Source organism: Cydia amplana, chromosome 12 (genome assembly GCF_948474715.1).
Source record: "Cydia amplana chromosome 12, ilCydAmpl1.1, whole genome shotgun sequence".
Classification (NCBI taxonomy): Eukaryota; Metazoa; Arthropoda; class Insecta; order Lepidoptera; family Tortricidae; genus Cydia; species Cydia amplana.
Genome location: NC_086080.1, coordinates 15,149,695 through 15,169,874, shown reverse-complemented (window position 1 = coordinate 15,169,874; position 20,180 = coordinate 15,149,695). Strand labels below are relative to the sequence as shown.

General features: G+C 38.1%; 2 protein-coding genes across 2 annotated transcripts in view; one reads left to right on the top strand and one right to left on the bottom strand.

Annotated features, from left to right (window-relative positions):
• Positions 1-20,180, top strand: part of LOC134653111 (von Willebrand factor A domain-containing protein 8) — a 50,946-nt gene that overhangs the window by 16,389 nt on the left and 14,377 nt on the right. The window contains exons 6-10 of the mRNA XM_063508418.1: positions 16,353-16,511; positions 17,620-17,956; positions 18,378-18,624; positions 19,309-19,449; positions 19,815-19,950. Coding sequence (XP_063364488.1) covers positions 16,353-16,511; positions 17,620-17,956; positions 18,378-18,624; positions 19,309-19,449; positions 19,815-19,950 — 1,020 coding nt within the window. The remainder of the gene's footprint in view (positions 1-16,352; positions 16,512-17,619; positions 17,957-18,377; positions 18,625-19,308; positions 19,450-19,814; positions 19,951-20,180) is intronic.
• On the bottom strand, positions 3,463-6,464 carry LOC134653106 (uncharacterized). The gene is made up of 2 exons (XM_063508409.1): positions 6,436-6,464; positions 3,463-4,508 (listed from the first exon to the last, which is right to left on the bottom strand). The coding sequence occupies exon 2, from the start codon at positions 4,436-4,438 to the stop codon at positions 3,485-3,487; it is 954 nt and encodes a 317-aa protein (XP_063364479.1). The 5' UTR covers positions 4,439-4,508; positions 6,436-6,464; the 3' UTR covers positions 3,463-3,484.

Below are 20,180 nucleotides of genomic sequence, written 5' to 3'. Positions count from 1 at the left end.
TGTTAATATTTCACAATGAATTATCTTTGTCGTAATTCAAGAACTAGGTATTTAGATAAGGAAATTATAAATATCCTAACTATGTAGTTTTTGTAATGTAGACTCTTTATTAGATGCGATATAACTGCGTGTGCATAAGTAACCTAAATGGTTGGTGCCATTGCCATAAAAGTATATAGGATGTTGTTTATTTTTTATTTTAGCCGTTCGATTCCACGGTGAGGGAAGCGTATTTTATTAAATCTCAAGTTCGAATCAAGCCGATGTTACATACATCGACCTTTGCACAGTTAACATAGTATTATGCGGCTCATTTAAGCGTTTGGTGTTAAATTACAGTTTTAAATATATGGTACCTAATAACTTAATTTATATTAATTTTATAAATTAAATCGCAACAATTAAAACACATAAAGAATAATAAATTACTGTATTGCTCAAAACAAGTAGGTACATAACCAACAGAAAAATCAATTCATGTGTGCAAATGAAAATTACAGTCCGACAAGGAATTGTAGAAATTAAAAAGTGGCAACATTGTGGTGTCGTCTCTTTCAAATCAATCTAAGAAAACGGGACGACACTGCAATGTTGCCACGCAAATTAGTTTTTTTTTAAATATTTTTTTTTACTTTAGAAAACATTTATTTTAGTTCAGCAGAAAAAATGAATAGAAGTAATTTCTTATATTCTTCATCAAGAACTTTATTGATGACGTTAACATTTGCTTCCTCCTTTGTTGTAAAATTGTTAGTGTTGATACCTCTTATCTTTCCCATAAGACAATATTAATTATAACTTACTAGAATAAAACGCTGTAGCATATGGTGCAAAGCACCAGTTACTATACAAAATCCTACCAAAATCAGTCAATCAAAATATAGGTCTGCCTGCTCGTGTAATAATTCGCCAGGATGTCATTATCAGAGTCTGATTTAGTGAAAATGAGACCTACTGTAGGTTATAGATGTCGTAGTCAGATCGTATAATCCGCCGTATTACATTGGTTAGCCGGATTGTCATTGCGATATGTTCTTCAATAAGGCGGCCTACGTTTAGCCGCATCGTACTACTATTTAGATTGTAGAGTGACCAGTTCTTTCGGTTCTTTCTACATGTGTCGTTCACGAGTGAGTGATTTAAATGAACTACCTATAGGTACCTATCTTTTGATTGAACTCGCTTACTCTTCAACTCGCTCAGTCGCTCATCTATCTCAGTGCTCCTTGCGCGCCCTTTCCACTCATGTTTCGAATGAGCCGGCCGAGCGTGACGAGCGTGTGAAACAACGCGAATTCATAGGTTTCGGAGCGGTTCGGAAGAATTCGGAGGGTGTCGGGAAAACATGGCGGGATCGTATCGCGTGATTATCGCCATCTTGGTCGCACTTATGGCTGTATGTAATATGTATCTGATTGACATTTCCCGCTACTCACTCTTGAACAATATAGTCTACAGATCCACTGAGCGAAGTGAGCGAAATGAATATCACCGCGAGCGAAAGATATGAATTAATCTTTTCAACTCAGTGAAGCGTTTTGCGCATCTCTAGTGTAGGTTAGCATTAGCAGGTCAATCGGGACAACTGCAACTATGGGGCAATTTATTATCATATAGACGTAGTGACCCCATAGTGGCATTTAACCCGGTTGACTTTGATGCTTTTAAACAACAACAAAAAAACGAATCAGCCCAGCTGATCCCGACTAATTAATAAATTCCTTCAAAATCTTGAAGTCGATTTGAAAATACGTAGTTTCAGAATTTCCTAGCAAGGCCTAGCAAGGCCATTTGATTACTCTTTGGTAAATGCTATAAGAAAGAACAACATATAGTTGGTCAAACCAATTTTTCAGTCAGTAAGAACCAGGAAAACTATACCCATCCTTTTCTGTTGGGTATTATTAGTGTAAGACAAAGATATAGTACATTGTGCGACGTGGGGGGCAAGTGAAATATTGTACGAGAGTCTATATACAGGGTGCTTCCTGTAACAGGAGCAATAAATTAAACTAAAGGCTGTACTCTTCAAACTGACCAACATCTGTTCAGCAACTTTCGAAAATAACTCATGTTTTGATTTTCATTACACTTTTAAGTTTATTCTAAGACGCAATGTATCGCAAATTTTGTTATGTTTAAAGCGTGACAAGCAACGTCAAACACACTGATGTCAGCGTACATTGAAGGCAATATTTATTTTGTATGAAAAAGAGGAAGTCTAAAGGACTCATAATTTTTAAAAGTTGCTGAACAAATGTTGGTCAGTTTGAGGAGTACAGCATTTAGTTTAATTTATTGCTCCTGTTACAGGAAGCACCCTGTATATATTCACGACAGCCGCAGGCTGGAGTGAATTAAAGACTCGAGTAATAATATATTTTTACCCCCGGAGTTACACACAATGTTTTTCATCACACTTGCGAAGAATAAACTAAATTTTAAGCGAAATAATTCTTAAATACGGTGACATTTCAAACATTCGTCCGCCATATTGTCTTGTTTTGGCAGGTTAGGATTCGGAGGCACAGACCCATCCGGATTCAGCCATAATTGAAAATTGTGTAAAAAATAATTTAAACGGCTATTAAATTAATCAAAATAAATATTTTTAAACATACACATAAAATATAATTTATAAACGTCAGTATTTTCAATGTAAAACCCATTTAAAACTACTTGGTTCGTATGATTTAGTAACATAATTTAAAAAAAAAACTATAACTCACTCGTGAGTTATAGCTTTTTTTTTCAGAATCCATAACTCCCGCGGGAACAATATAGGCCTTTGTCCTTGAGTAATACCCTTTCTTTCGTCCCTTTCTTTTGGGTTCTAGTACTAGTGTAAGATAAAAATAGTATGATTCTCTCTGTCTATGTTTGAAATGAGACAGTCCTTTGATACACTATATTTTATATTTTATACCTACTTATGAATGCAAAAGAATGTAAATGATCGTATATGATTTATAATTGTTTCTATGACTTATTTCCAGAGATCGGACAAATTTGCGACATTGCTCGCAATAATGTGGACATGACTCCAAAATTGATTAAATAATTAATCATTTAATTAATTTCTTACCTGGGGTTTAATTTTGATTCCTAATCAATAAAAAACACAAAGATTTCTTATAATGTAAATTTATTAAAGAAATTAATCAGTATGTTTTCCAAATTTTCTGTAGGTACTCGTTTTTTTATATCAATAATATATTTAAGTGCTATTTATTGACGAGGGAACAAAATTAAATCTCAAGTAAAAAAATAATTAAAATAATTAAATGCTTAATTATTTAATCAATGTCGGAGTCTTGTCCACATTACTGCGAGCAATGACGCCCATCTGTCCGATCTCTGCTTATTTCTCAAAAGTGTTTTTCAATAAAAAGACACGTCAAGATAGAAGTATAGAACTTAGGCCTTTCGTATAAAGACATGATTTAAAACAAAACCGACACCTCAATTTTATAATTTATTCAAATCACGACACCTGAGACAGAAGACTCTCCGTCCTACTATTACAATTCTTCTTAATCATTTCCGGCATAAAAATATGCACCTGCTTTTTCCCTTTACCCAAATCCGGTATCAATTTCTTGCTAACTAACTCCGCGTACTGTTTTTCCACCGCGTTCCTCTCCGTCACTACCTTCTGCCGTGTCTCCAGGACATTGGCCCGTATGTCTCTTTTCGTTTTGTCCTTTTTTGCATCGCGTGGCGTGTTTTTGTGCCGTGACAGTCGCGCGTACGTTTCGATGGTGGCCGCCGACGGCGGGACTTGGTAATCGCGATCGATACCTTGAGTCCTCGCCGAATCCTTCGGCGTTTTAACCTCTTCTTTAATCCTTATGTCTACGGTTGTTTTGGATTTGGTTAAACAGTTGCGCTTCTGTATTTCTGGCCAGCTGTGTCGCGGTTGCGCCATGCGTTCCGCGTTTGGAGCCAGCAAATCTATCTTGCCGGCTAGATCTAGCCATTGTAAGACTCTGTCGGATAGATCTGTGTTTTCCTTGCACTCGTTTCTAGCTGTTCTATTGCTTTTAAAAGCCCTCATGTTTGCAGACAAATCGTAGTTGGAGCGGCCGGTGTCGTACTCGTAGATCGGTTGCGGATTCGCTTTTATCAAAAATTCGTCTTCCGATTCTAGTTCTAAAGCTTCCAAGTTCAGCAGCTCTATCGGTTCGTGGCTTTTCGGGCGTTGCTTGCTTACGATTTTCGACTTATCGCTTCTGATGACAAGGCTCAGTTTCCTCTCTCCTTCGTCTCTGACAGTCAGTCTAGAATTCCTTGAGTATTTCGTGCTGGCGGATGAGTGTGGTCGCCTCTTGACTTTGGTGTAGTAAGGGTCGTCAGGGGTGAGAATCGCGTGTCGGAAACCGTCGACCCAGACCGTGCGGACGTACATAGGCCGCTGCGAAGACTGCCAGCGGGGCATGTCACGCTCCCGGTTACACACACGGGATGTGCGTGTTTGAACTTGGGCCCATAATTGATTATCGATGCTCCTGAAACTGAAATGGCTGAGTCAATAAAAACGTTCGTGTTCCCGCGAAAGGGGGGAATAAGCCGCCGTGAAATCTATTTGGTGCAGGGTCTTATTCCAAATGCCTATATTACACAGACGACTCGAGCGGTCAGAAGACCAGTTTAAGCGCATACATAAGATCAATCATAATCGTTATTGACGTGGAGGCCACAATCCCACTGGTTGAATCGAGCAGTCGACTCACCTGTGCACGTTGAGCAAATGGAATACACGACAGGAAAGCTAACGTATAAAGTCGTTTTGGTAAATTATTGTTTTGCGTATCTTACCAATGTCTAATGATTGCCATCGATTATGGCGATCAACATAAAGACAAACGATGCCAAAACTAAAAATCAAACTTTCTATTATATTGGTGTATTCGTATTGTTGTAATCGTTTTATAACAAAAGTAATACCTTGACTGAAATTCCATTATAATATTCTATATATGTTTGTGTATTAAACTGTATGTCGAGGAACCGACTCGGTAACAAGTCACTTAAGTTATGAAAGTATTGTAGAATCATGAATGGCAGATTTTTTACGAAAAACCGAATAGGACAATTGAAAGGGCCGAAGTTATATAAAAACGTTGTGTCACGCACCGCTCTTTCGCTAAACGATTAATCATTTCTACGTTTCACATAGTGTAGCTTGTAACCTACAGTGCTTCAGCTTAAACACGGAGCTATTATAAATACAAAAGTAATTCTATCTGTCTGTTACCTCTTCAGGCTTAAGCCGTTGAACTTATTTAGATTTTGGAATGGGGATAGTTTAAGGTCGGGGAAAGGAAATTTAAAAAGGAAAGGAAAAAAACCTACTTTCGAACTTATTGTCAGTAAGATATTGTGACACTTGAAAATTATATGTCTCCAAAGGGCTACAAATTCTAATTACTTTTAGCTATAGTCTATCTAAGCTACACGAGAGGATTGCCTGGCGTCCGTTGGCTCGTTGGGCGGACAGCATTCGGAAGATTGCGGGTCACTTCTGGATGAGGTTGGCTCAGGACCGGGATATGTGGCGTACTCGAAGAGAGGCCTATGGTAGTGGGCGATAAAAGGCTGATATGATGATGATATGATGAAGTGTAACAGCGCTACTAGAAGTGTCTTATTTCTAGTCAATTGAAGTGTAAGTAGGTGTTATTTTTATATCCCTCTCTTATCCCGGTCTTCCGACTTCCGACAATCTTCCGCGCTTGTATGAAGTGTAAAGTCTGCAAGTACACGTACTGTAGCACGTACCCTAGCATTGTGAAGTAATAAGGCAAGAGGGTAACGAGCCCATTCAACGTCGACGCATTTGCGAATTGAAAACAAGCTATGTGGCATCTATTACTTTATGTTAGTGATTAATTTATACTAAGCCACAGCTGAGCTGATACGTCAGAATATTTCAGCTTGGTCCATTGGTTCAGTAAATAACAACGTTCAGTATTTTACATCCATACTAATATTCTCAATGCGAAAGTGTGTCTGTCGGTCTGTTACCTCTTCACGCTTAAACAGCTGAACGGATTTCGTTTAAATTAAGCATTAAGATGGTTTGAGTCCTGGGGAAGGACATACGATAGTTTTTATGTCAGAAGGCATCCCTAAAAAGGGTGAAAAGGGGTGTGGAAATGGGAAAATTAATGAATTGCCTGTTAAATTTATTACGCTCAAAATTATTGCCATTCGATTTTATCCAAGCGCTATACTTAGGTACTCTAACTGCTGGAACTAATTCCACGCAGACTAAGTCGCGGGCAAAAGTGAATAGGGACAATTGATTGTAGCTTTATCCATTTGTTTTATATTAACAACTTTGCAACATTTTCGAGAATTTCTTGTCTTATATTTTATTATAAAATTCAACACAATAAAACAACGTGTATTTAGGTACTGAAAACCACCTACCTTTTTCAAATATATAAATCCCATCACTCAGTGCTGCGTCGCCTACGTCGTATTAGCCCGTAGATCTATACGCTCGTAGTATTTCATCCATTCACCACAAACATCGATCATTTAGTCTCACTTCAGCCGTAGCTAAAACAATCGCCTTTTCCCTATATATTTTTCTAGACCTAGTTTTCACTTGTTTCTGTCGCCTTTTGTTTTTATTGAGTCAATGATCTCGTGTATCCATCCTAGCAACCAAAAATATGATTGTATTTTTTTTAAAGTTGGATACTGAAGTTTCACGTTTGTTTTCCTTTTTTGGTGTTTTGTTTTCGTTGCGGTATTATTGTGGTTCGGTGGATGTCGTGACGTGACGACCTCGCGAATTCACAGTTGTGTGTGACTGCCGTGGGGCGACCGATCGGAGGTTTTACCCCCGGGCTAGGGCTCGGTCACGCTAGTGTTGTCCTTTTGCGAATTAAGTTCCAGTTCCATCACACCGTCACCGTAATATCGGAGTCACTTCAAAAGTTATCCGAGTTACGATAATCATCCCCTCTACGTAGAAGTGGCTGGTGCAATTCGAGTCTCGACTGCCGACTGACTTTTCTACAAGTCAACAAAAAAATACTTAAAACTAGTAGAAGAATCATATATGTAGGTAAAAAAACCAAAAGTAAACAGCTAAGATGCGCGAGCAGCCGCGATACCTTCATACTCGTACGCGACCCGGCCCCCGCGCCCCGCGCCCCCGGCCGGTTGGTCAACGACACCTTCTCGTAACTCATGAGGCCCTGGCACTTGATCCGCGCTTTCGATTGGTCAATTTCATTATAGTTGACTAAACTGTATCGAAATGAATATTATAGTTGACTAAACTGTATCGAAATGAATGTTATAGTTGACTAAACTGTATCGAAATAAATACTATAGTTGAGTTAGGGTCCCATAGTGGAAAAAGTATGCGATTTCACTTTGGTATACGAAGTCTTAATTCAAGCATTGCAGTCGACGAGTAGAAAATAATTCGTTTCACTATACCATGGCGGTCTATAAAATGATTGGAGCATTGACATATTAATGTTCGGCCAAGTCTTGCGTCCTAACACAAACTATTAAGTACATAGTAGTTAACAAGTTTACATGACTGTATTCGTCGATTCACGGAGCATTGCAAAAATAACAATAATATAGTATATAAGTGCATGCGCTGTACATGTATTCAAGTGAATAAATCATTCATTCTTTCATTCATAACTGTTTTAGCCAACGCAAAAGAAGAAACAATGTAAATAGATGCCCTCACAGAAAGGTTTTTATGCTTACTGTTTTTTTTTTAATATAATAACGAGTAGTATCCGAAGTGATTCTGACACCATGTATACGCGCCCTTAGGCACAAAATGGTGCTCGATGGTTGGCGTGCCAAGTTGGTACATTATCCGCGGCTCGGGCTTTCTCTAATTTGTCAACCTGCCTTTTTACTGCTGCTGAATTTTTAGTTTTTTGTAGAAAATTATAAATTGATGAAGTAATTAGTTCAATATAAACTTTGCTGCAATTTTATTTCGGATGATGTGAATGTCATAAATATGGCCACGGTCTGGTTAAATACTAGCGAAATATCTACAGATTATATTCTTATTCCATTGCACCTTACGATGCACTTTTTTAACCGACTTCCAAATCTAAAAGGAGGAGGTTATCAATTCGGTTGTATGTTTTTTTTTATTTTTTTTTTATTTTTTTTATTTTTTTTTATGTTTGTTACTCCATATCTCCGTCATTACTGGACCGATTTTGAAAATTCTTTTTTTGATTGTATGTATATGCATACAGATTGGTCCCGTTTTTGTCAAAACCCAGTTCTGATGATGGGATCCATGAGGAATCGAGGGAACTCCTCAAATCTTAAAGGCATACATATAGTGATTTTTGTGTTTTTATCAACAAATCAAGCATATACATTCAGAAACGTGACATTTGATGAAGTGGAACTGCTGATGATGATCAGAACAGAACTCTTCAACGACGCATAGTTCACGTTTGGCGATTTGTCCTCTTCGTTATGTTTGTTAAGCAAGTTAAGTTTTTAAGTCACATTTTTGTCAAGCTCGAGTTCTGATGATGGGATCCATGAGGAATCGAGGGAACTCCTCAAATCTTAAAGGTGTGCGTATAGAGATTTTTGTATTTTCATCAGAAAATCAAGCATTTTTATTAAAAACTGTCGCATTTGATGAAGTGGAACTGCTGATGATATCAGAACAGAACTCTTCAAGGACCCATAGTTCACGTTTGGCGATTTGTCCTCTTCGTTATGTATGTTAAGCAAGTTTAGTTTTTAAGCCACATTTCTGTCAAGCTCGAGTTCTGATGATGAGATCCATAAGGAATCGAGGGAACTCCTCAAATCTTAAAGGCATACATATAGTGATTGTTGTGTTTTAATCAATAATATGGATTTTTTTATTCGAAATAAAAATATTGAATTGAATTGAATTGAATCAACAAATCAAGTATATACATTTAAAAAGTAACATTTGAGGAAGTGTAACTGCTGATGATGACCAGAACGAAACTCTTTAACGACGCATAGCTCGCGTTTGGCGATTTTTTCTTTTCGTTATGTTTGTTAAGCAAGTTAGGTTTTTAAGCCATATTTATGTCAAGCTCAAGTTCTGAACATGGGATCCATGAGAAATCGAGGGAACTCCTCAAATCTTAAAGGCACACGTATAGAATTTTCTGTATTTTCATCATAAAATAATACATTAACATTAAAAACTGTCGCATTTGATGAACTGGAACTGCTGATGATGATCAGAACAGAACTCTTCAACGACGCATAGTTACATGTTTGGTGATTTCGAATTTCGACTTTGACTTGGACTGGGACCCGGACTCGGATCCAGATCCGGACTCGTACCCGGATCCGGTTCGGACCCGGACCCGGACCTGGACTCGGATTCGGACTCGGACCTGGACTAGACCCGGACTCGGACCCGGACTCGGACACAGACCCGGACCTTGACCCGGAAAACCACTATGATACCTAAACTAAATAAACCACTATGATTACCTACCATAAAATGTAGGTATAAAGTATGATGAGGCCAAACCCCTCCCGCTCAAACCCCCGTACACCGCACCGCATGCGCCGTTAAGTGGGTTAGGTTAGGTTTGAACTGCTATCCTCACAGAACCGAACAAAAGTGGGTTAGGTTAGGTTAGAACTGCGAGCCTTACAGAAACGAAATGCTTCCTTTTCTACATAGCACACCATCTACAATAATCTTTCACCGGGCCGCATAGAAGTCGGTTTTTTTTTCTTAAAAATTATTAATAACGTTGTATAAGTAGTGATACTGTTTAACCTATTTCATTTTTATCAAAACAGTTTTATAAAATGATTTTCTTACAAATTCAAAGAATTTAATCGGGATATAAGATGCCAGAGAATTTTAATAGTTGCTTGATATTAAAAATGCCTTTTACCACGTTATTGCTATACGTTATAACAAGCATACGGTTTAACCCTGTTCGTGTAATCGCAATAGTCTAGAATATAACCTAAATACAAACCTATAAATTACTATGCAAAATTTCAAATCCCCAAATATACTGCAAATTATAAATTCGGCAGTCATTTTGTATAATCAAAGCATCGAATGTAAACTGTTATTTAGCACGAAAGGTTATCCTTTACTAATACTAACACAAAGTTATTTCTGCGGTCATATCTTGAAATAGCATTACCTATATACAATACAAATTGAAATACAAACGATAATAGTCCTTAAGTTTATTACAGTAAGACCTCCAATGCATACTGTATTATAGTTACGTCTACTTTAGTATTACGTGTGGCGTCGTTGTTTGGGGTACGGGTAAGTTGGTGCAAATAAGTAGTTTCCGAAGTAACTTGGACCGTTAATGGACTGATGGTATCTCGCTGTATATTTAGAAACTTTGCCTAAATTAGAGTGGAAATAGAACCGGGTGAAGTTTCAGGAAAGTTATATCGGATCGGATGCACAATTGTGTTTGCAAGTTCGCTGTCGGTTCACACTTTGTTAGCTTAGGAGGTAATTGTTTTTTTTATGGTGATTAGAGCTACAGCTTTGAAAACAAAACATGGCTATTTAGGGACTTCTGAATTGTTGGTACAGGTACTTGTTTGAAAATTCGTCTAAAATAATGCCATTGTAGGAACATCTACGTATATTTTAGTGAAACAGTCTCAAATTCAATATACCTACGTTGTAAAGATGTCTATCTCTATGTCTAGATGATCTACTTCATAGATGTATATCATGACTAAGGAGGTTTAACTAATAATGGCGTTATTAATAAACGGCTGCTAACTTAATCAGTTGATGATCGTCGTTTGTCCCTATTTGTCGTTATGCCATAGAGAGGGACAAACGAAGATCATCAGCTGATTAACTTAGCAGACGTTTATGAATAACGCCATAGTATATAACAGCATAGTTAACTAAAGTATTGCAATAATTTTAGTCCACAATGTTACTCAGTAGGTACTCGTAACTAATTTCTATCAAGACCGCACTGTGTGATAAAAGTTCACTTCAAAAAGTAAAATGTATAGTGACAGTGAACTGTGAAGCCCAGAATAGTTGCGGCGATATTCAAATGTGATAGCGGCGCCGCCGGCACTCACTGGGTTACTGCCTATTCGAGAAACGAAACTTTATTCATTCATTCTTTTAAAATTATGGCTTCAGTCCAGTGAGACCATTTCGCCAGTATCAAGGTATTAGGAGCAACGTAATACGACTAAAATTTTACGGTTAGTACAAGATAGCGTACGGTGATTTTATTCGCTCTTGTAAAGCAATAGCTGGCCTTTACAAGAAGCACGTTGACTACCGGCCGTTGACTCCAAAATGGTGGTTAAACGCGCTTCAAGATTAATCCTCCATTCACTGCACACCACCACATTAGTTTACTGTATAATAAGCTATCGGTATTACACTTTAAATATAATAATATTAATGAGCAAAACACAAAGGAATAAATCATGAGGCTAACTATCAAGATGGCGCTCGAACCGGAAGTCTAAATCTGTATTATGTGAAACTTCACCGCAAGAATTAAAATGGAGGGTGACAGTGAATTGTGAAATCCTGAATAGTTGCGGCGATATTCAAATGTGATCGTGGCGCCAATAGATATAGGCTATACTTACTGGTATCAGAAATTCTGTTTAAAAGTTCTCCTTTCGTTATTCTACAGTTATGCTTTGGTTTCCTCCGAAAGCGGTGCCGTCATATAGCAGCCGTCTCCATACAAATACTAAGACATCCATATTTAGCCGTATTATTTAGTATGGAGATGGCCGCTATATGACGGCACCGCTATCCTAGGAAAACCGATCTTTACCTATACCTTACATCAGAATAAGCCGCCATGTCGCCTTAAGTCTCCTATTTTATGTGTCAGCAACGGAAATGTATATGCCGCTGCGTTTTATACCCCGCCCCACGAATAGGCCTGCCGTAAACTTGAACATGACATGACCCCTTTTGGTAACTTAAGATCTACAGACCTCAGCTTTGGGAAAAGCATTTTTTTAAAGTCTTCAATACCTGCATTTCCGTTCTTTGATATCAAGAATCAATCCCTTGGATATATCTACACGTGGCAAGGCAATACGTTTGATTATGGATATTGCCTAAACCTATTATTTAATCGTGTATCTACTCTTCAGAAGTCTGTTTAGCACGCTTCTTTCTTTATCTGGTCGCGAGGAAGAGCTTAGAAGGCTGAGCTAAATGCAAGTTAAAAGTGAAATATCAAATGGGAAGGGTTAAACCAATATGAATCAATTTAGTCTAAACAACCTGCAATTACTAATGCAAGCTGCCTGTGTAATTACGGTGGAATTGTTTGCACGCCATGCTTTATTACCACGGACAGAGATTTAGTGCTAACGTGGTTGAAACTAAAACTATGAAACTATGTGTTGCAGTGTTTTATGTACAGGCAAAGAATTTAATTTGCTCGTGTACGTGAGTTTGCGTTTACAGTTTAAAAAAAATCCCACTTAATTAAAAAAATCTTTTATGTAACAAAGAATTAAGTAAACAATTTTTGCGCAACACTGGTGAACATACAGCCAAAGAATTTAATTTCTGACCCATTTCGTACCTTTTCACAGTGACAATCAACATGAAAGTCGCTAGAGACCTCGTACTATTCTATTCTATTGTCACTGTGACAAGCAGGGTACAAAATAAGTCGGAAATTAAATTCTTTGACTATATGTTCACAAGTGTTGCACAAAAATTGTTTTCTTAATGCTATACTTAACTGTCCATAGGTGGACTTTATGCCGTTTGTAATAAGGACAGTTAAGAGTGTTGCTGTTTATACATTGTCACTGCCAAGTCAGTGCAAACTTAGAGAAAGAATAGAAATACCTATACACGTACTGTATTCCATAATATATCTATATGGCGTTATTCATAAACGTCTGCTAAAGTTAATCAGCTGATGATCATCGTTTGTCCCTATGGCATAACGACAGATAGGGACAAACGACGATCATCAACTGATTAAGTTAGCAGCCGTTTATTAATAACGCCATATACACGATGATTTTTAATCGGTGATCAGGAGTGTAAAAATATTAATATCTAGCCCAAATTAAACTTATTAGGCTAGGTCTCACGCAATTATCTCATTGTTTAATTAATTAAACGTTAAAACATAATTAAAACTAATAACCACTAAATACATGTTATCCTACATGAAGTAACTACGATACGTCAAGTGCCATCGATATGGCGGGATCTATGACTTTGTTTATGCATATGACAATGACATGACAAGTTATTACTCATAAATTATCAATTGCCATTAAATTTGTAAAGAGGCTATATACAACTCATAGATACCGATTACTAGAGTGACAAGGATTTTAGGATAAAATTTATCTCAAAATTAAAATTATGATAAAAAAAAATAAGTTTGTTTCCATGTAATTACCACTTCAACGTGATCTACATCAATTACTGAGTTACAAAAAAATGTTCCTGATCACCGATTAAAAATCATCGTGTATAGACTTTATTAAACCATGTATAAGTAGGTGTGTTATTTGTCCAACGATTACCACTAATAAGTTGTCAGAGGGCGCCATTGTCAGAATTAATCGCAAATTGTTTACGTGTGGCGCTAATGGTTCCGTGGCATGACATGCTAATGAGGGGGTGAATGTGGAACAACTGTTTTATGAGTTTTAGTCAATAAAGCAAAGTATAAATAAACAACATTTAGTCATTACTACATACGAGGGGTATTCAAAATATTCTCGGTATGAGAATGAAAACAAACAAGTACGAAAAGTTTGATATTTTTATTTTTCAATATACTCCCCCCCTATGTTCATACACTTAAAAGATCGATCAATTATTTTTTTTAATCCCTCGTAAAAATATTTTTTATCTTTCGTGTAAAAATGCTCCTCCACTGCCGCCTTCAATGCTTCATCGTCAGAAAATTTATTTCCACGCAGATCCTTTTTAAGATTGGGGAGCAAAAAGAAGTCGCTGGGGGCTAAGTCCGGACTATACGGTGGGTGAGTAACAGTTTTAAACCCACGTTCAACAATAGCTGCCTTGGCAATATGAGCAGTATGGACGGGGGCGTTGTCATGCAGAAGCAGAATACCTTTGGTTAACTTTCCTCGCCTCTTTTCTTTAATTACATCCTTTAATTGACGTAGAATGTTAGCGTAGTACTGTCCTGTGATATTTACACCTTTTTCTTTATAATCGATTAGTAATACTCCTTCACAATCCCAAAATATCGTGGCCATGACCTTGCCAGCTGAAGGGATGACCTTCAACTTCTTGGGATGAGCTGAACCCTTAATGTGCCACTGCATGGACTCTTGTTTACTCTCTGGGTCATAATGATGAACCCAGGTTTCATCTCCAGTAACTATTCTTTGCAGCACCTCATCAGGATTTTCACCGCACAGGTCAATAAAATCGGAACAACAAGCTACACGCATGTCTTTTTGAAGCCGAGTCAGCATTCGCGGAACCCATCTTGCACTTACTTTTGACATATTAAGATGGTCATGTATAATATCATGTACGGTACCAATAGAGAGATTGGTTACTTGTGCTATAGATTTTACCTTCACTCGACCATCTTCCAATATAAGTTTTTCCACTTTATCAATATTTTCTTGTGAAGTAGCTACTACAGGCCGGCCAGGTCTAGGGTCATCTTCAATACTCTCCCTTCCGCGTTTAAACTCGCTTGACCACTTTTGAATGGTAGATAAAGAAGGAGCAGACTCACGGTAAACACAATCCATTTCCTCTTTTATGGTTTTTTGATTTTTACCCTGTTTTGTCAAGAATTTTATCACGCATCGATGTTCTAATTTAGTTAACATTGTCAATTCGCACAGGATGTTCATGTTTGTTCAGCAATTGCAGAAAAACAAAAGACTATCTCGGTTCGAATTATACTTTTTTTTAATGTCAATGAATAAACCTTAGCGGCCAGTAACGAAAGAAATTTTAGAAGAGGTCGTAAGATATCAATACCGAGAATATTTTGAACGCCCCTCGTAGTATAAAACAAAGCCGCTTCCCGCTGTCTGTCCCTATGTATGCTTAGATCTTTAAAACTGCGCAACGGATTTTAATGCGGTTTTTTTTTAAATAGATAGTGATTCATAAGGAAGGTTTATGTATAATTTGTTAACCCGTGCGAAGCCGGGGCGGGTCGCTAGTAAGTCATAAATCGTTCTACTCTATACTATTCTCAGGCAAGTCAAATTTTATATTTGACAAAAATAATGGCGTACCGGGTTAATCACAGCTCTGTCGACAGGTTCCTGGCCTGTGGGAATTTATGGGTTGCCGGTTGCCGGGTTTTGAACACGCGATAAACGTCGAAAAAATGACACAGGGAAATTAACTGGCGAAACACACACTATTTTTCGTATTTTTTTGTGTCGTAGAGTCAGTGGAACGTTGGTATTTCATTAAAATCGACTTACAATTAGCAAGATTTCTTCTTATTAGAGCGTATCGAGTTACGTAGGGCCAACCACTTATGACCACCTCACTGTTTGAGACCTAAGTCACTTAGCGCAAAGAAACTTGGATTTATAATTATTTTACTGATCAACTTAAAAAAAGGAGGAGGTTCTTATTTCGTTAGAACCTTTAATATTTATTATTGTAACACAGAAAAGGAGTTAAAATTCGGTATGCTGTGTTATTAATAGTACGGTACTCACACGAAATAAACAATAAAAAATGTTAAGTTACAAACTTACAAAAAACATTGAGGACGACAGTCATTTGTTTAAATACCAAATTGCGTGCTGTGCCAATTCCCTGTTATCCAAGTTTTAATTGCCAAAGTTTACAGCGTTAATCTTCAGGTTTTCGGTTGATAATATTACGTTTTGTTTGATTTGTTAATTTAAGTTTGAAGGCATTTAATTATCTTTTCTGTCATTCAGGAGCTTATTTAATTGGCTTGTAATAAACAATCTGTTATATGGACAAACTGTGCTTCCTTAACTTAATAACTTGACATATTTAGTTCAACTTAATAGCTTATTCTTTGTAAGCGCTGGTAGCCTCACGGTAGGAGCGTGCAGCGTTTCATGATATATAGGTAAGTATGTCTAGGAATTTCATGATATGGTGGTTTCTACGATCGGCGTCCGGTGAGGCGTCCATGTTAAACAAATACAAGCGGCCTCATTGCACCCTGTTAAAAAAACACGACACTTGGTGCTAATAACTCTCTCAAGCCGTGAAGAACGCTTTGCTGGACGCTCACCAGTCTCACCACCGACCATAATTGTAACTGCGACTTTTACATTTGACGTATCAAATGGTTTTAATTAAAAATATGTCTTCTTTCCAGGAGCACCTCAACACATTGAAAGACGAGGCCCCAAAAGTAGACCAGACTAAATTGGAGCAGCTACTGTCAGCCGCGTACGCCCTCATCAGTCCAGAGCTCCAGCAAGTCAGTCTGCCTGACTTCCCCGTGGATAGCCTGCATGCTGCTGCTCTTATACTGGTAAGGCTATTATTCTGAAGCCCCAAAAGTAGACCGGGCTAAATTGGAGCAGCTACTGTCAGCCGCGTACGCCCTCATCAGTCCGGAGCTCCAGCAAGTCAGTCTGCCTGACTTCTCCGTGGATAGCCTGCATGCTGCTGCTCTTATACTGGTAAGGGTATTATTCCGAAGCCCCAAAAGTAGACCAGGCTAAATTGGAGCAGCTACTTTAACATGCACGTAAAATTATTAACGACCAGTTTATGTTGGTTAACAAATTATCCTTGAAACTAGACATTGACTAACGAAACAGAAACTTTTGACTGCAATCATAGTTAAGAGGTATTATCAACCCTGTAACTGCTTCCACAAGATTCAACATATATTCGTCAGTTTAAATGAACTCTTTTTGTTCTGAGAACAAAATCCCTGTGACGTCATGTCTTCACGCGATTCTGTCATCAGATCTGAACTTGGTTTCAAGTCCATTGTCAAACAATGGGCAATGTTCAGGGTTGGAAGAAAATTGGCTAGGTTTTGGCCTTAATCAGTTTGCATTAAACTTTCTTGGCTTGCGCGTGTTACCTATTTAATTTGTTTTGGTAGAAAAAATTAATCAGACAACACTGCCCATATTACAGATACCTTATAGACAAATTTACGAATTATACATTTCATAAACTTTACCTTTGTTACTGTTGGGGCCTAGGCTCCTTTCTAGGTAGTGCAGGAATGCAATGAAGACTTGTTAATTAAACTTGTGTACAAAGATTTATTTTGTAAATTAAATTAATACAGTACAACTAGAGTTTGTCGTTCAATGTATTTTGGAAGATTGCCATTGGCTACTGTCGGCGGACGTTATATACGCATCCGATCGTTGCCGATCTTCGAATTTCGGACGCAATCGGCCGTCCGTGACGTTACATAGGATGCGTTCTGAACTGCTACACCGGTCCAATTGCTCTTAACCAAACCAGCTACCGATGCATACCAGAAGCGTGCGATTTTTTCCATTCCTTCATTTTGTTTATACGCCTTAGGGAGAACTCTACAGTAAGAATGTTCTATCTTAACGGCACTAGAGTCTTAGTAGAATGATAACGCTGACTACTGTTTGTGTTTTCAGGAGAAAAACCCCAGCATTCCGATCCACAAGTTAATCTACCTACTCTACCCCTACAAAACCTTCCTAACTAAAGAACACATAAAAAACGCCGAGGCAGTACTACTCAACCTCAAAATAGACACCGCACCCCGATGGAGCGTATCCCTCAAAGATATACAGTACAAGGGAAACGCCTTGTTGGCTATGGAGATCAATGGGGAGACGAGTCAGTTTGCCGTGCCGTGCGGGGAGGGGAAGAAGGGGAGAGAAGAGAAGGGGGTGGTGAAGACTGCTTTTCAGAGTGAGCTGCTGAATGAGCTGCTTTTGAGCCATAGTGTTGGAGATTTTTGTATAGTAGGTATGTATCAAAGAGTTTATATTTTCAACTTTTACTATTTATTTAATTTTCTTTATATAATTTCATCAAAATTTCAAATAAATATTTGAGTCTGGGTCAAAATGTCCAATAGGGTCCTACTGGTCAAATCAGTTTGTTTTTTAGAACCGTCGAATTTATTTTAAATACCGTCAAATACCCTATTTAAATAATAACATACCTCTCGTCTTATGCAGACTAGCGTATTCGTATATATAACTTTGATATTTTTGTATACTAAAAACTAACTCTCACTTACTTCAATTCGTGTAAAATTTCAGTTTTTAGACACAGATATCTAAAAACTAACCAAGATGTAAACAAATCGCGGATTATGTGCAATAGTTTCACTCCTTCACTTTTTTCTAGAAACATTCTTACATGACACTTGACATACTTCCAGGACCAAAAGGCTGCGGCAAGAGCCTTCTCGTCACGCAACTATCCTCCCTACTGGGGTACACAATAGAGCCCATAGTCCTATACCAAGACATGACAGCACGAGATTTAGTGCAACAGCGCACTACATTAGACAGCGGGGACACTGTATGGAGAAACTCGGCGTTGGTTGATGCAGCCCTGAAGGGACATCTAGCTGTGTTAGATGGTCTGCATAGGATACATGCAAGTACTCTAGCTGTACTACACAGGTAAGATATCCTTAAGCAATAGTCGCCTTTATATTCCTCACAATAGAGTCTATTCTAATAGTACATGACATCACGAGATACAACAGCGTACTACATTAGACAGCGGGGACACTGTATGGAGAAACTCGGCGTTGGTTGATGCGGCCCTAAAGGGACATCTAGCTGTGTTGGATGGTCTGCATAGGATACATGCAACTAGCTGTTTTACACAGGTAAGATATCCTCAAGCAATAGTCGCCTATAAAGTCGTCACAATAGAGTCTATTCTAATAGTACATGACATCACGAGATTTAGTGTAACTATTTTATGTTTTTTTTTTTCAAAAGTTTAGACCTCGTAGTTTTGTTTCTCGGAGCGGGGGGGGGGGGACACAGACAGACGCACGAGTGATCCTATAAGGGTTCCGTTTTTTCCTTTTGAGGTACGGAACCCTAAAAAGGGAGGATGAATGAGAGTACAGGAGTACTAAGAGGAACAGTTTAAACACGAATGCGGACGAAAACAAAATTAAAAATGTATAAGGGCCACTTGCACGATCCCACTAACCCGGGGTTAACCAGTTAAACCAGGAGTTACCATGGTTACCAGTACATTTTGACACTGAGTTAACGGTTTAACCGGTTAACCCCGGGTTAGTGGGATGGTGCAAATGGCGCTAAATAAAATAAAATTGTTCGTTTCAGACTGGTACACGACAGGGAACTTCAACTGCACGACGGTAAACGATTACTGCGTCACGACCGATACGATGATCTCATCGCTTCAGGGATAACGCAGCAAGAGTTAGAGGAGAGTGGGGTTTTAAGGATACACCCTGCTTTTAGGTGAGCTTTCTGCAGATTTTATCGTTATTGCGGCACTTTAGGCCCACTTGCACTGCACCATCCCACTAACCCGGGGTTAAGCGGTTAAATCGTTAACCTAGTGTCAATGTCAGGTTTAACCGGTTAACCCCGCGTTAGTGGAATGGTGCAAGGCCTTAATTTCGTGAAACTCTATCGAGGGTGTCAAATGTGTATTGGCGAACCATAATGAAACTTTAGATTGTTTTTGCAGTATCGACTATCGACATCTAGTTAAGTGGGCGACTGTCCGAATAGTCAATTATTTAAGTCTTGGTACTCCATCATGTCTATGATCATGTGTAGTTCTGATTCTGACTAAGAACTTATAATTATCTAATTTCCAGAATAGTAGCGTTAGCAGAACCACCGACGCTCGGCCGCGGACCGCACTGGCTCTCCCCTGAGATACTGAGCTTGTTCATTTTCCACGAGATGAGAAACTTGAGCAAAAATGAAGAGATTTTCATTATAAACTCATTGGTGAGTAAATTATATTGCATTAAAAGTATGAATTAGGGTTTGCAATCCGGATCCGAAATGTATGAAATTATCCGGATCTGGATCCGGATCCGCGGATATAATGTCAATGTATTTCATTGCGGCTTTGATAAGATGAAATGTACACTACAAACTTTATTTTTTTTAGAACAAAACTTAATCAATCAATCAATAATCATTTATTTCATATAACAAAGATTCATAATACATAG